This window comes from Cebus imitator, unplaced genomic scaffold, assembly GCF_001604975.1.
Source record: "Cebus imitator isolate Cc_AM_T3 unplaced genomic scaffold, Cebus_imitator-1.0 Scaffold387, whole genome shotgun sequence".
NCBI classification, from domain to species: Eukaryota; Metazoa; Chordata; class Mammalia; order Primates; family Cebidae; genus Cebus; species Cebus imitator.
The window spans coordinates 281,484-299,202 of NW_016107702.1; the positions used below are offsets into that span (position 1 = coordinate 281,484).

At 39.0% G+C, this 17,719-nt stretch overlaps 1 protein-coding gene across 3 annotated transcripts in view; it reads right to left on the reverse strand.

Annotated features, from left to right (window-relative positions):
• Window positions 1–536: 536 nt before the first annotated feature.
• Window positions 537–17,719, reverse strand: part of IQCB1 (IQ motif containing B1) — an 85,754-nt gene continuing 68,571 nt past the window's right edge. For 2 of the 3 annotated variants that reach the window (XM_017508156.2, XM_017508154.2), the window contains exons 14-15: window positions 12,847–13,003; window positions 10,190–11,060 (exon numbers count right to left, since the gene is read on the reverse strand). In XM_017508156.2, coding sequence (XP_017363645.1) covers window positions 10,831–11,060; window positions 12,847–13,003 — 387 coding nt within the window. In that variant the 3' untranslated portion in view covers window positions 10,190–10,830. Of the gene's footprint in view, window positions 3,199–10,189; window positions 11,061–12,846; window positions 13,004–17,719 lie in introns of those variants that run through there. The other variant, XM_017508158.2, reaches the window with a different exon arrangement.

A 17,719-nucleotide genomic window follows, 5' to 3' on the forward strand; every position in this document is an offset into this window, starting at 1 on the left:
TTATATCTTTTATAAAAATTAACTTAAAATGGATCTTAAATTGTAAATGTAAAATGTAAAACTATAGGACATCTACTGGATAACTTGAGACTGTAGGTGACTTTGAGTTTGGTGATGATACAACACCAAAAGCATAATCCATGGGGAGGGGGTAAACTTAGCAAGTTGGACTTGATTACAATGAAAAACTTCTGCTCTGCAAAAGGCACTGTTAAGATTAAAAAAACGAAGCACAGACAGGGAGAAAATATTTGCAGAATACCTATTTGATAAAGGTCTGTTACCTAAAATACACAAGGAACTCTTCTAAAGGAAATTTAAATTTAAAATATTCAGAATTGGGTGAAAGATCTGAACAGACACCTCACCAAAGAAGATATACAGATGGTTAATAAATATATGAAAAGATGTTCAACATCATATCCTATTAGGGAATTGCAAATTAAAGCAACAATCAGATACTACCACACACATATTAGAATGGCAAGAATCCAAAACTAAGACATCATCAACTGCTGGCAAGGATATAGAACAAGAGGAACTCGAATTTATTACTGGTGATAATGCAACATGGTTACAACCACTTTAGAAGACAGTTAAGCAGTTTCTCACATAGCTAAACATAGATTGACTATACCATCCAGCAATCATGCTGCTAGATATTTACCCAAATCAGTGAAAATGTATGTCCACAAAAAAAATTGCATATGAATGTTTATATCAACTTTAGTTATAATTCCCAAAACTTGAAAGCAACCAAGATGCCGTCGAGTAGATAAATGGGTGTACTATGGTACATTCATACAATTGAGTATTATTCAGTGATAAAATGAATTAAGCAATCAAGCCTTGATAAGACATGGAGTAACGTTAAATGCAGATTGCTAAGTGAAAGAAACCAGTCTGAAAAGGCTACATACTACATTCCAGCAATATGACATTTTGAAAGAGGTAAAACTATAGAAACAGTAAAAGAAAATCAGTGGATGTCATGTCATGGGTGAGGTTTGGAAGGGTAAAAGAAGGATTAATATATAGAACAGAGGGAACAATTTCAGGCAGAGAAGCTGATACTGTAATGGTGGATATGCGGCAGTATGCATTTGTCAAACCGTGGAACTGTATAACAGAAAGAGTAAACCTCAATGTAAACTGTGGACTTTAGTTAATGATAATGTCTCAATATTGGTTCATCAAATGTAATAAAAATGGTAATAACAGGGGAACTGCTGAGAGGTGGGAAGTTGGAGGAGGATGATATGAGTATATAAAACTCTGTATCTGCTCAATGTATCTGTACAACTAAAATTATGCCAAAAAATAAAGGAGTGTATGTGTATTCACATATTTCCAAATTTGACTCAAGAAAAAGTAATGGAATTTGTCAACTTCTAGAAAAAAACATTTAAAAGTTGTTAATCACAGAAAAGCACACAATCAAGTTTTTTAGGCAATTGCTTTTACGGTTTTGGTATAGACTGAAAATTTGTGTGCACACCAAAATTCGTATGTTCATGTCCTGTCAATTTTATAGTATGAAGTGGTAGGCCCGTTGGGAGATAATTAGGTCATGAAGGTAGATACCTCATGAATGAGATTAGTGCCCATATAATAGAGACCCTAGAGAGCACTTTTTTTTGGGGGGGCGACAAGGTCTCATTCTGTCACTTGGGCTGGAGTGCAGTGGCATAATTTTGGCTCACTGCAACTTCAACCTCAAGGGTTTAGGTGATCTTTTCGCTTTAGCCTCCTGACTAACTGGGACTACAGGTGTGGGCCACCATGTGCAGGTAATTTTTGTGAGTTTTTTTTCGTAGAGATTGGATTTTGCCTGTTGCCCAGGCTGGTCTTGAACTCTTGGGTTCAGACAATACACTTGCCTCGGCCTCCCAAAGTGCTAGTAATAGAGGCATGAGCCACTGTGCTTTAGATCCCTCATCTCTTTTGCCATGTGATGATGAATGAGAAGATGAGGTCTATGAGTCATGAAGTGACCCCTCACGCAACACCAAATATACCTTCATCTTAGACGTCTCAAACTCCAGAATTATGGGAAATAAGTTTTTTGTTGTTTATATGACACCCAGTCTATGGTATTGTTAAAGCATCCCAGACTAAGACAAGCTTTCAAGGAACAGACATTTCCTATGCTATACAATCTCTACAGAGCATAGGAACTGATGGAATGTTTCCCAGTTAACTCAGGTCTTTAAAAAAAAAGGTCTCTTTGCAGATTGCATCAACAGCTGACACTGCTTCCTAATGATGTACGTATCTCTCACATAGCTGGTCTCTAGAAGTTGTTTTAAATACAGTCATTAAATTAAAAATCCTCATTAATCAGGATTCTTGAGGGGTGAAGATGAGCCTCAATTATGAAATTTGGATTTTGTATGAAAATATCTCTGTATACTTGTCCTGCCCTGGGTCTTTACCTGTTGTATTTCCCTACACGAGCAAAATTCCCAGAAGGATCCAGAGTGTATAAAACACCACATAGTCCAAGCCTAAAAAAGACCATTCTTCTGAATTCCTTGGCCTTCATAGGCAAGGAAACCAAAGAACTGGCAGGACTACTAGATTTTACGCCCCATCCACATGCTTGTACTGTAGATTATCCACAAGAGTAGGGGCTGGTGCTGGACAGGAAGCTGTAGGAGGGGACAGATTATTGCTATCAGCAATACAGAGAAAACAGACATTCAGGAGGGGACAGGGAGGTGATGACTGGAAGAGCAAGTTCCTGGATCTCCTCTGGCCTGGGCTTCTTAATGTGCTGGGGTAGTGTTCCCCAACCTTTTTGGCACCAGGGCACTGGTTTCGTGGAAGACAGAAGGGGCGGGTGGCGGGTTTGGGGGTGGTTTTGGGATGAAATTCTTCCACCTCAGATTATTAAGCAGGAGTTAGCGTCTCATAGGGAGCATGCAACCTAGAGTCTTCATGTGTACAGTTCATAGTAGGGTTCTTGCTCCTTTGAGAATTTAATGTGGCAGCTGTTCTGACAGGCAGAGCTCAGTCAGAAATGCTCCATCTCCCCCTGCTCACCTGGTGAGTTCACCTCCTGTAGTTGAGGGCCCCTGTCCTGGGGCATGGATGCAGCAGTCTTCAGCTGTATTTTTTTCCTTCCTGGCAGACTTTCATAGGTGCCAAGCTATGTCAGTAGGGCTCAATCTCATGTCTCTCTGAAGTGCCAGAACACCACTAGGGAAAAAAAAAAAAACAACCAGAGCTTGATTAGTGGTCACAACCAGGGTCCAGGATACCTAAAACACAATAGGGACATCTGTCCCTTCAGAGACTTGTTCAAAATTGAAGAAGCTCAAGTTTATTGTAAGGCACTTGCCAGTGTCGTCTGTTTCTAGGAGTCACTGGAACCACCGCCCTTGGGAACAGGGGCAGCCAGAAGAGTTTTGGAGAGGAGATTTGAACTATAAAAGAGCATAATTACAAAGCAATTTTTGGGAAAAAGAGGAGATAATGGATTAGAGGGCCCTGGAGCTCAGAACTAAAGGCAGAGTGGGAGGAATCAACTTATGGTGAGATAATAAACTGCAGTCTCTTGAGAATAGAACCCAAATTGCCTTACACGTGCTGAGACCACCCTTATATTCTCTGTAACTCCTTAACCTTCCCTGTGTCCCTGAACTCATCTCTATTTTAATTTCCATTTCCTGCAGTAGAATTCATTAGTTTTACGCTTGCAAAATAGTCAGACAGTTGTCTGTGGGGTCATCATGACTGCCTTTGAACAGAGTTCACCACCCTCACCAGGGACAATGTAGCTGTATTCAGTGAGGGCCACAGAGATTTACTTACCAAGCAGCACCTCACTCATGCTGGCTATCTCTAGCAGAGCAGCACATTTTTGTTCCTACACCCAGGTTGGCACTTTAAAGTTGGATTATAGACCACCCCAGCTCCATAACACTTCCCCTGATTAAACTCAAATGCCCAAATTCATATCAGACATCATATTAGATATCACAATTTGGCGGCCCTGCCAGAAACTAAGAGACTTGTAGATACTTACGGAATGTTAACTTCAGGCTGCTAGGCATCAATCCCTTACATGTCGATTATGCTTTTTATCCTCAGTAGAGTGGTGGAGCCAGGATTTGTATTCAGACATTCTGACATGTAAACACTACACTGCACTGCCTGGTGTCCTGCTCACTGCCAACGGGGTGCCTTTACCTCTCCAGACATTTGAATCTGCTGTGATCTTTTCTTCCTTACCTCTTTTTGATTTGCAATGGGAATGCTCCAAAGAGGAATTATTATTGTCCAGGGAAGCAAGCTCAGCATTTGCGAGTTAGAGGGTTCTGACAGCTACTTAGTGGCAGCATTAGGACTATAGCTACTGGAAGCAAGGTGACAACTAATTCCTCAGTGAATTATCTCTGAAAATGGGGAAAGCAGTTCATGGGTCAGCCACTGTTAAAGTACCTTTACAGAGTATAGGACAAATAAGTAGTTCTCTATTGGACATAATAAAGAAGAAAATGTTTTTATTTTTAAGATGTTTGCAATTCAATTATAGATATTATATATATGCATATATATGTATACACACACACACACACACAGACACACACAGACACACACAGACACACACACACTGCCTTAAAATAACTTCTAAGCCGTATACAGGTAAGTTCATAAGAAAAACACACAGTACAGAAGCTCAAGGCATTACAGACCGAAGAATTAGAGTATTAATGTGTTTAAAAGAATTGCCCCTTAGAAACTACTTTGGAGTATTGTTTTGGAAGAGGGTGAACATATGGGGGTGGGGGTGGAGTGGGGCAGAGCAGATGTGGCAGGAAGCGCATCAAATGTAGAGGAATGGCGTATGCAAAGGAATTAGGCTTTTTGTCCCTCTTTTCATAATTGTAAGGCCCATTTTGATGGTCTGAGTTTGTCTTAAGGGAGCATATTTCCAGAATAGATATTTCCTCAACTACCTCTAATCGAAGCAAGTTCAAAATGACTCAGCTTCAATATTATGATTCTAAACAAGCTAAGACCTATTTGGGAGGTTTATGAATTCTGGCACAGCCTCAACTGAGAAGTCCCTTGAGAGACTTGCTCAAAATTGAGCAAGCTCAAGTTTACTTTAAGGCACTTATCAGGGATAAAGAAAAATTCGTATCAGTGTACAAAAATCACAAGCATTCATATATACCAATAACAGACAGAGAGCCAAAACATGAGCGAACTCTCATTCACAATTGCTACACAGAGAATAAAATACCTAGCAATACAAGTAACAAAGGACATGAAGGATCTCTTCAAGGACAACTACAAAGCACTGCTCAAGGAAATAAGAGAGGACACAAACAGATGGAAAAACATTCCATGCTCAAAGTTAGGAAAAATCAATATCGTGAAAATGGCCATACTACCCAAAGTAATTCATAAATTCAATGCTATCCACATCAAGCTACCATTGACCTTCTTCACAGAAATGGAAAAAATCACCTTAAACTTAATATGGAACCAAAAAAGGGCCCACATAGCCAAGACAATCGTAATAACTGGTACCAAAACAGAGATATAGACCAATGGAACAGAACAGAGTCCTCGGAAGTAATGCCACACATCTACAACCATCTGATCTTTGACAAATCTGACAAAAAAATGCAAAGGGGAACGGATTCCCTGTTTGATAAATTGTGTTTGGAAAACTGGCTAGCCATGTGCAAAAAGCTGAAACTGGACCCCTTCCCTACACCTTATACAAAAATTAACTCCAGATGGATTAACGATTTAAACATAAGACCTAAAACCATGAAAACTCTAGAAGAAAACCTAGGCCATACCATTGAGAACATAGGAATAGGCAAGGACTTCATGACTAAAGCACCAAAAGCAATGGTAATAGAAGTCAAAGTAGACAAATGGGATCTAATTAAACTTAAGAGCTTCTGCAGAGCAAAAGAAACAATCAATAGAGTCAACTGGAAAAAAAATTTCCAAGCTACCCATCTGACAATGGGCTAGTATCCAGAATCTACAATGAACTAAAACAAATTTACAGGAAAAACAACAACCACATCAAAAAGTGGGCGAAGGATGTGAAGAGACACGTTTCAAAAGAAGACATTTATGAGGCCAACATATTAAAAAATGCTCATCACTGGTCATTAGATAAATGGAAATCAAAACTACCTTGAGATACCATCTCACATCAGTTTGAATAGCAATCATTAAAAAATCTGGAGACAACAGATGCTGGAGAGGATATGGAGAAATAGGAACACTTTTACACTGTTAGTGGGAGTGTAAATTAGTTCAACCATTGTGGAAGACAGTGTGGCGATTCCTCAAGGATACAGAAATAAAAATACCATTTGACCTAGTAATCCCATAACTGGGTATATACCCAAAGGATTATAAATCATTCCATTATAAAGACACATGCATATGTATGGTCATTGCGGCACTGTTTACAATAGCAAAGACCTGGAACCAACCCAAATGCCCATCAATGATAGACTGCATAAAGAAAACGTGGCACATATACATCATGGAATACTATGCAGCTATAAGAAAGGATGAGTTCATGTCTTTTGCAGGGATATGGATCAATCTGGAAAGCATCATTTTCAGCAAAGTGACACCAGAACAGAAAACCAAACAGTGCATGTTCTCACTCATAAGGAGTATTGAATAACGAGAACACATGGACACATGGAGGGGAACATCACACACTGGGGTTGGTTAAGGAGTGGGGACTAGGGGAGGGATAGCAGGGGTGGGGAGATTGGGGATGGATAACATTAGGAGAAATACCTAATGTAGGTGATGGGGGGATGAAGGCAGCAAACCACCATTGCATGTGTACACCTATGCCACAATCCTGCTAGATTTGCACATGTACCCCAGAACTTAAAGTATATATATATATATAAAAGATTCCTGTCACACAATAGGGAAAATCTACAGCCAACAAAAGGGCCTCCAAAAGTAGGCGATGGAACCATTTAGCAAAGCATTCTCCTGCAGAACCCGGCACTATTTGCTGTTTCAATTCTCTATTTCTTTCTAATCAGGTCCAGAGTCGAACTAATGATTCCATCCTTTGTTTTTTGGAGACAGGCTGTGAAGTTGGAAAAGTCAGGTGCTTTAAGCACATAGGCAGCATGACGGTGGCACTTCAAAAGAAAAGTTTTGTGAATCATGGGTATCTCCTCTGGAAAACGTGGAGGTACCTGGTCAGTCTCTGGTACCCTCTTCTTGACCAGGTCTACCTGCAGAATGCAGCTGCAGCAGATATAGACTGGGTCCATTAGTGCTCACAACAGAGGAACTGCTGCTCTGTGAATTGTGTGGGCTCTGTTACGGTGTTCAAAGAAGCCAATGTGATATTAGGTAGATTTCAGACCTTTGTCTTCATGTCACATTTGATAGCCATCCCTCATGCCAAATGACTCCTAGAAACAGATGCCAGAGGAGGCTTTCTAGGAGAATTTGGGTTTTTGTTCTCCTGACTTTCTTCCCTGGAATGTTGGCTCTCCTAATTAGGCACTAGACTTGTAGAGAACTTGGCCAACTTTAGGGAAACTGAGGCAAGGTCCGATTATTTTTGTTTCATCCTCTTGAACTTCTCAAAACTTAGAATGTGCAGAAGCCCTTGATGTGTATTTTCCTGCCCAGATCTAGGCCTTTGGTCTCTGCAGGTCCCTGTATGTAGTCCATTTCTGAGATGCAGGTGATTGAAATTCAGAGGTCTGTTCTGTCTGTGGAGCTGCAGGCAAGGTGCTTCCTTGCCTCCTGCTTGATTAACTTTGGAATGGGGAGTCAGCATGGTAGGTTGAGCCTTAGAAAGTCTGAAGGTGTAGAATAAATAGATGTTGTGGTTTCAGGTTTCTAAGAGGCATCTGAGATTCCTGCCCCTGCCTTGGTATTAGGCCTCAATGCTTGTCTTTCAGCTCTCACTGAGCATCCTCAAGCAGCACTATAGTTTGCCCAAAAGTTGAGAGAGTTGAGCAGGAAAGCTGGCACATTGGGAGCAGGAGAGCTAAAGGAGCCAGCCATTCTTGCATGAAGAATGTCAAGGATTGCCTCCCAAGCATGGTTTCTGGTTGGGAGCTCCTTTTCCAGTAGATAAGAAATCCCTGTTAAAATTTCATGTCTACAGGAGCTGGAAATGTGAGCTATTTCACTAAAGGGCCTAGAGTTGGCTAGGTTCAAAGTTCATGGCATCTGCTAAATCCAAGTCTTCCTCGATAGAATCAGCAGACTCTGGGTCCCTTATGGAGCTTAAGGAGCCAGGAATGAAACTCTGAAATCTATCCATGATAGGCAATGTGTCAGGGAAGGCCCAGATAGGTGGGCTGGGTTTCTATGCTTGGATCCATTTACCATTTCCACTTTTCAAAAGGGATGGAACTATGGAGAAGCAACAGCAGCATTCATTCCATAAGAACTCAGGCACTATTACTCTATGTATCATTACTGAGCATTTATAATAAATGAAGAAGTCACATGAGGAGCAATAAATGAAGAAGTCAAATGAAGAATTCTCATCCTAGATCACCTAGAGCAAGGTGTATAAGGAATCTCAAAACAAAATTCCTGGGAATATGACCAGAAAGCTATTACTCAGCATTCATTCAACATGTACTTAACTAAGCAGAGGCTTGTGCCAAACACTGGTGTGGCTTATTTTTGATTCAGGATCTAAGAAAGAATCACACTCTTGAAAGCAAGCTGTATTAGGGGGACTTCTCCAGCCCATCAAGTTTAGGAATGTTATTATCATGTATCTTAGGAGATAGGTGGCAGGACTCTCTTTGGGAAACTCTCAAGTACTATAGAGTTTCCTCAGGACACATATCTATTTCATGGGCTAATATAACAGCACAAAGAGGCCACTGGAACTCAAATTACATATTAAACTGACATTTCAGATATGCTTTATAGGCACTTTTGTGGAGTGTTCCACCAAGGGTTTTGGTTGATTTCTTTTCCTTCCCCAGGTGATGAAGTGTTTGTTTTTACCTCTACTTCAGCAACACTGAATTTCTGCTTGAGTCTGGGGGATAGTGTTTCCTATAATTCCTTCATTCCTTCCTTACATGCAATGGAATTTTGCCTGAGCCTTAGAGGTAAGAGCTCACTGCCCTGCTGTAGCAGCTTAAGGCTAAAGGGGAAGTGGGGACTTTGCCTATGTCACCCAGTAGCAGACTATCATTTCATGCTTACCTGTACCACGAAGGTCTCTTCATGTCTCTTGCCTTGCTTCCAATCTTGTTTTGTTTTGAGAGAGGGTCTCACTCTGTTGACCTAGCTGCAGTACAGTGGTACAGTCTCAGCTCACTGCAACCTCTGCCTTCTGGACTTGAATGATCTTCCTGCCTCAGCCTGCTGAGTAGCTGTGACTAAAGGTGCATGCCACCATGTCCAGCTAATTTTTGTATTTTTAGTAGAGGTGGGGTTTCACCATGTTGGCCAGGCTGGTGTCGAACACCTGAGCTCAAGTGATCCACCTGCCTTGGCTTCCCAAAGTGTTGGGATTACAGGAGCAAGGCACTGTGCCTGGCCCGATCTCTCAACCTTTCTTGTGAGCATTTGGTAGAGGTCCAACTTCTTATGTCTGAGGCTCTCAGATACTCTAAATAGGCATGCTAGCCCATACCTGGCCTTTAAGAATTTGCTAAAAATTTTTAAAATTTCTTCTTACATAGCCACTTTTCCCTTGTGCTCTAATATAGATGAAATACTTCATTTCACAGATATAGAATCCTATCCCAGTTTACATGGTTGGCTTGAGTCTTCAGCTATCTAATGGGCTGAAGAAAAATTATTGTTCTAGATTATCTGGCATTTTGTTTGCTAAATTGGGGGCAACACTCACATAATTTTTCTACATTTCTTCTTCAATTATATATACAAATATAGGAGTTTTGAATAGAATTTTACTGAAGTTAACTTTGGAGATTGTGCAACATTATACAATTTGGTATTTACATCCAGAAATACTAGTATTTTCACTCATTTTTACAAAGAGTATCTTCCAGATTCTTTATGATATGGAGGCATGATTTGTTAACTGATTTTAACTTAAATTCCATATTGTTTTAAACACAAATTGAAGTGGCTTCTGGTATTGAAACATATTTAAAGGAAAACAGGGAAATTAAAAATTATTAGGTTAGAATAAATAATCAGAAAAGTACCTAGGTTTATAACAAAAATTAAACATTATATTTAGCTCTGAGATTCCCAGGAGAAAGGACAAAAAGGGAAACAGTACATCATGTAGTTCTCATAGTTGAATAGAAAGAATGCATTTTTTGTATGTAGTTCCTTTTAGAAATAACAAAATAGAAAATGAGTTCAACCATTGTTTTATAGAAGATAGGGAAATTTCCCTCAATTTAGCATTTCTTTTCCTCACATTAATAAAGTCTGCACATTAATAGGAAATAGGAATTTCAGATAATAAATATGAAAAGTTGAAATAATCCCGACAAATTTTTCAAATCAATTATTGAAAATATTTAGTTAGAAAAAAAAACCTTTACTTGGAAAACAGCAGAAACAAAAGAAAAGTCATACTTCATGTAAACAACAGAACACTATGCTAGTTTAGTTCTATAATAAAATCCACAGAAATCTGTGTGTGTGGCCAAGAATGAGGATACAGAGAAAAGAAAAAGAAAATTCAGAGAGAGGTAGAATATAACCCTTTGCAAGTCTTGTCTGGAGAAGAACCTCTGGAAAATAATAAGTTAACGATGGCCCTAGTCTACCAGCATGTCAGAGGCAGAACCAATGTAATCTCCTAAAATACGAGATTTGTGTCATTCTTAGGATAATTCACTAAGGCGGTTTGGTTCCGCCAATGAATAAAGTTTCTAATTCTACACTAAGCTCATCCTTCAGAACATCAGTCTCATCTCCAGATTCTTCCCCAAGCTTCTTCCACCAGGGTGCTTGTATGTGCTTCAGGGTAGTGAGATGGGCCTGCTTGGCCTTTGCTGCCACAGGCCTGGATCTACTTAGGAAGAGCTCAGGTTCTTTCCCTTCTGCCTCCTTCAGACTTGGTGCCTCTGTAGTAGACAGAAAATAAACAGATGAGCCAAAGAGTCCTAAGCCAAGCAGGTAGAAACCTGGAAGCTACAGAGCTGTAACTCTGCTATAGGAGGCAGAAACAGCATTCCAACTCTGAATGTATCACCACTGCTAACTGTGGATGCTTTTTGACTATTCAAAAGTTATAGCTGTGGCTGGTGGCAATATCACCACCCCCGGCTACTTTTGTGTTTTTTGCTTTTTTTTTTTGAGACAGAGTCTCATTCTGTTGCCTAAGTTGGAGTACAATAGCATGATCACAGTTCACTGTAGGCTCAACCTCCTGGGCTGAAGTGATTCTCCCACCACACTTTCCTAAGTAGTTGGGACTATGCCACCATACCCAGGTAATGTTTTTTCTTTTTTGTAGAAATGGGATCTCACTATGCTGCCCAGGCTGGTCTCAAACCCCTGGACTCAAGCAATTCTTTGCCTCAGCTTCCCAAAGTGTTGGGATTATGTCCGTGAGTCACCATATTCAGCTCATTTCTGGTTTTGTTTGTTTATTTGCTTGTTTTGGGACAGAGTTTTGCTCTTGTTGCCCAGGCTGGAGTACAGTGGCATGATCTTGGTTCACTGCAAACTCTGCCTCCAGGGTTCGAGCGATTCTCCTGCCTCCGCCTCCTGAGTAGCTTGGATTACAGGCGTGTGCCACCATGCCCAGCTAATTTTGTATTTTTAGTAGAGACGGGGTTTCACCATGTTGGCCAGGCTGGTTTCAAACCCCTAACCTCAGATGATTTGCCTGCCTTGGCCTCTTAAAATGTTGGGATTACTGGCATGAGCCACAGCACCTGGCCATTTCTGTGTTATAAAATAAGATGTATATTTTTGTAAGATGGTTTATTTTAAGAACAGAAGCTTTAATAGTAGAACCTCAGTCTATAGATGAGAGGCTCGGTTTCAGCCATTTATCCAATTAAAAAATATAGAATTCATAAGTAGTGGCCATTAAATAGAAAACAGTTGTCCTTTCTGTCCACATACACTAAAGAAATCCAAGAGGCTGACTGAAACACAGAGGCCTCATGGATGGGGTCTCTCATTAAATTGATCAGTGGTTGTGAGACACAGATAAATTAATTTTTGTAAAAGTACCTCATTAAAAATTATAGGTCAGGCATGGTTGCTCACAACTGTAATCCCAGCACTTTGGGAGGCTGAGGCAGGTGGATCACGAGGTAAAGAGATCGAGACCATCTTGGCCAACATGGTGAAATCCATATCTACTAACAATACAAAATTAGCCAGGCATGGTGGCACACGCCTACTACATGTAGTCCCAGCTACTTGGGAGGCTGAGGCAGGAGAATCACTTGAAGATGGGAGATGGAGGTTGCACTGAGCCAAGATCATGCCACTGCACTCCAGCCTGGCAACACAGCGAAACTCCATCTGAGAAAAAAAAAAAACTTATAAAATGCTCTACAAGTGAATGGCACTGTAACTATTGTCGTCATCTACTTTTAAAATATGATGAAAAGCTTTCAGATTACGTAGTAAATAGGGCTCAGCATCTGAAATTAATAACTTTGTCCTGATACATATGAATAATGGCAAGGCCTGGGGATGCAGGCAAGAAGGAGGTTATAAAATTGGCATCATTTGAAAACACTGTTTGCTGGTCTGATTTTTGTAGAAATTTCCTGAGGTTAGAGGATGAGCTAAAGATGCTTACTAACTGTTCCCTTCTGAAGGTTTTGGATGTCACAAACCTTGCATAGGTTGTTCTTTTTCAAGAACAAAAGTAAAATAAGCACATACTCATTAGCTGTTCAACGTTGGTGCTGATTTGTGCCATCAAAGCTTCTCTGTGCTGCTGGGCTCGCTCTTCTAGGGCCCTGCCCATAAAATAGTGTTGCAGTCGTTCTTGAGCTTGGGCATGGAGCTCCCTACTGACCACATCTGGCATTGGAGAGCCCTGGAAACACAGGACAGAAAAACTTGTCACAGAGAGGACATAGGTTATCAAAGTACCCAACTACTTAGTAGAGATTTTAGAATGCTTATCTTTCATTTTATCAATTCAATCTCATTATTGATGTTTACCCTGTATTCCTGTACAAGTATTAAATAGTCTCTTAAAAGTATTAGATAAAAAATAATGGTGGAGAAGTTTTTTTGTTTTGTTTTGTATGCACCCATACTTTACTTTCTCAGACACTGTGGAATTATGGGAGAAGAGATAAGATTGAGAGATTACAGTGAAAAAGTACAAATGCTTTGGTAAAGACTGGCCTGGAGCCAGGCGTGTTGGCTCATGCCTATAATCCCAGCTCTTTGGGAGGCCAAGCTGGGTGGATTACCTGAGGTCAGGAGTTCAAGACCAGCCTGGCCAACATGGTGAAACCCTGTCTCTACAAAAATCAGCCAGGCATGATGACAGGTGCCTGTAATTCCAGCTACTTGGGAGGCTAAGGCGGAAGAATTACCTGAACCCAGGAGATGGAGGTTGCAGTGAGCCAATAATCTTGCCATTGCACTCCAGCATGGGTGACAGAGCAAGACTCTGTCTCAAAAAATAAAAAAATAAAATAAAAGACACTTGGCTGGAACAAGTGTAACAAAGCCAATTCCTTTGTTTTAGACCCCATCTGAAAGACTGTCTTCTTATCCTATTCTTGCTCTCAAACTTATCGAAGTCATATGTTATAATTGCTTCTGGATTCACAGAACGAGGGATAAAATCATCCAAAGGACCATATTCTTTTGGCTAGTCAGCTAATTTAAGAGGAATTTAACTAATTAGTTTGGGCAAGGATGAAATAATCTTAACTTTGGAGCTGATAAAGATTCTGACACCACAACTTTCTCAGATATTCCTGTTTGTGATCCTTTAAACAACCCTGTTCCACTAAAACCTTACTTCTCAGCCACAGGCTCTTAAACAGCTGCACTAGAGTATGGCTAAAGAAGCACTTAAAAAAAAAAAAGAAAAACGGGAGCATGCATCAGAACTACATATAGTGTATTTAAAAAAGAGAGATCAAAGACTGAAACATAAGAGCTAAAACTGTAAAACTCCTAGAAGAAAACACAGGAAGAGCATCATGACATTGGTTTTGGTGATGATTTCTTCATATCACACCAAAGAACAGGAAACAAATAAACAAAAAACAGAAAAATGAACTTCACCAAAATTAAAAACTTTTGTGTGCCAAAGACTACTATTAAGAAAGTAAACTGGCAGTCCACAGAATGGCATAAAATATTTGCAAATCATATATCTGATAAGGGATTAATCTCCATAATACATAAAGAACTCCTAAAACAACAAAAAACAACCTAATTAAAAAATGAACAAAATATAACCCTGTAGAAAAAAAATTAAAAGACTTAAATAGACATTTCTGCAAAAAAGATAAAGAAAAGGCCATAAACAAATGAAAAGATGCTCACAATCACTAACCAGAGAAAATGCAAGTTCAAACCATAAGATACCACTTCATATCTATTAGCTACTATCAAAAACAACAACTACAATGAAAATAACTAGTGTCGATAAGGATGTGGACAAAATGGAACCCTGTGTGCGACTGCTGATGGAAATGCAAAGTGGTATTGCCACTATAGAATACAGTACGGCAGTTCCTCAAAATTAAAAAAAAAAATAATTAGCATACAATCTAGCATTTTCATTTCTGGATACATACCCAAAATAAAAAACAAGGATACAGATATTTGTACACACATGCTCATAGTAGCATTATTTACAATAACCAAAGGGTGGAAGGAAGCCAAGTTTTCACTGACAGATTAATGGATAATCAAAATGTAGTATATATAATGGAATTATTATTCAGCCTTTAAAAAGTAGGAAATTCTGACAAATACTAAAATATGAACCTTGAAGACATTATACCAAGTGAAACAACCAAGTATGATTCCTCTCATGAGGTACTTAGATTAGGCAAATTCATAGAAATAGAAAGTAGAATGGTGGTTGCCAGGAGCTGGGTCGTGGCAGAATGGTGAGGTAGTGTTCAATGGATGCAGGGTTTCAATTATGCAAGATGAAAAAAGTTCTGAAGATGGATGGCAGTGATGGTTGCACAAACAATATGAATGTACTTAATGCCACCAAACTGTACATTTAAACATAGTTAAAATGGTAATTTTCACATTTTACCTATTTTACCACAGTGAAAATAAATTTTTAAAATATAGATACATGATACCACACAAAACTTACCATATCAGAATTTCTTGGGATGTAGGGGCTTTGGTATTTAATTGTTATAAAGGTGATGAAATTTGTAAATGGTTAAAATTGTTAAAAGCAATATAGTCCTTTCTACAGAGCTTAGGAACTGATTATCTATTTGTTGGAAAGGAGGCACGCTTCTGTCTTCATTCTATCTCTGCTCACAGGAAAAAAAGTTTTCAGTGTGGTTCTGCCTCTCTTTAATTCAGTTCTGGTGCTTGACTAAGGCAGGAGTTGCTAATATGATTGATTGTCACTCAGAAGATTCATTTGCCATGTTTTATTGGTGGCCAGGGTGATTATTTTTAAAAGCTCAGGACCCCCAAATTTTTTTTAAGCATTTAGGTTAAAACAATTTTTTTAAAAATACAGCTTTATTGAGGTAAAAATAACATACACTAAATGACAAATATTGAAAGGGTACAGTTTGCTAAGCTTTGAAATACACATACATCTGTGAAACCATCATCACAATCAAGATAATGAACATTCATCACTACCAAGTTTCCTTGTGCCCTTTTGTAAACCCTTATCCTCACCCTTCACATCCGCTTATCCCGAAGCAACTACTTATCTCTTTAATGCTACTATAGTTTATATTTTTAGAGTTTACATAAAAGGAATTATAAAGAATATATTCTACTCTGTCTTCTTTTATTTTGCATAATTATTTTGAGATTCATCCATGTGTGTTTTTTTTTTCCTTTTTCTTTTTCAAATTGTTTTGAGACAGGGTCTCATTCTGTCACCCAGTAATGCCATCACTGCTCACTGCAGCCTCAAATTTCTGGGCTCAAGTGATCCACCTGCCTCAGCTTCTCAAAGTGCTGGAATTACATGCATGAGCCACCATGTCCAGCCAGAGATTCATCCATGTTGTTTAGAGTATCAATTTATTCCTTTATACATGCTGAATAGTACTCCATGGTTCTAGTTTTTTGGCCATGAGCATTCATGTACAAGTGTCTGTATGGACATGCATTATTTTTCTCTGTGGTAAATATCTAGGAGTGGAATGGCTGAATCATATGATAGATACATGTTTAATTTTTATTTTATTTTTTTTTTTGAGATGGAGTTTTGCTCTTGTTACCCAGGCTGGGGTGCAATGGCGCGATCTCGGATCACGGCAACGTCTGCCTCCTGGGTTCAAGCAATTCTCCTGCCTCAGCCTCCCGAGTAGCGGGGACTACAGGCGCACGCCACCATGCCCAGCTAATTTTTGTATTTTTAGTAGAGACGGGGTTTCACCTTGTTGACCAAGACGGTCTCGATTTCTTGACCTCGTGATCCACCCACCTCGGCCTCCCAAAGTGCTGAGATTGTAGGCGTGAGCCACCGTGCCCCGCCTACATGTTTAATTTTTAAAGAAATTGTCAAACTGTCTTCCAAAGTAGTTGTACTATTTTACATTCAACAAGAGATGATTCTGCCACATGCTTGCTAACCTTTGACATGTTCCATTTTATAAATTCTAACAGATATGAAGTATCTGACTGTGGGTTTTTTTTGAAAAATTTTAAATTTTTATTAAGAAAATGGGGTTGTTGCCCAGGCTGATCTCAAACTGCTAGGCTGCAGCAATCCTCCTGCCTTGGCCTCCTAAAGTGTTGGGATTACAGGTATGACCCACTGTGCTGGGCCCTTGTTGTGGTTTTAATATGCATTTTTCTTAGTGACTAATGATGCATTTTAATATGCATTTTCCTTAGTGACTAATGCATGTGTTTATTTGCTATCTGTCTATCTTTGGGTGAAGTTTCTGTTCAAAGCTTTTGTCCATTAAAACAAAAACTAGTTCATATGTTTTCTTATTGTTGAGTTTTGAGAGTTCTTTCTATATTATGGATATAGGAACTTTATCAGATATATGCTTGGCAATGATATTCTCCCAATCTGTTCCTTGTTTCTTTAACTCTCTTAACAGTATCTTCTGAAGAGAAGTTTTAAATTTTGATAAAATCAATTATCAAATTTTCCTTTTTGAATCATGCTTCTGGTATTGTATTCAAGAAAAGTCACAGTATTTCTCCAATGCTTCCTTCTAGCAGTTTTATAGTTTTAAGTTTTGCATTTAGGCCTATGATCCACTTTGAGTTAAATTTTGTATATGAAGTTGTGTATTGCTTCAAGTTCAATTTTTTTTAATATATGGATAGCCAATTGCTCCAGTTTCTCCACTGCAGTAACTATGCATCTTTATCAATTGGTTGTGTATATATGTGCATTTATTTCTGGATTCAAGTCTGTTCCACTGATCTATTTTTGTATCTTTGTATCAATATCAAAATGTTTTGATTTTATAGCTTTATTATAAATGCTATACCTTTATAATTGCAATCAGGTAATGTTAGCCCTCCAACTGTTCTTTTTTGCAGTTACTTAGCTATTCTATTCTAGGTCCTTTGAATTTCTTTTTTTTTTTTTTTTTTT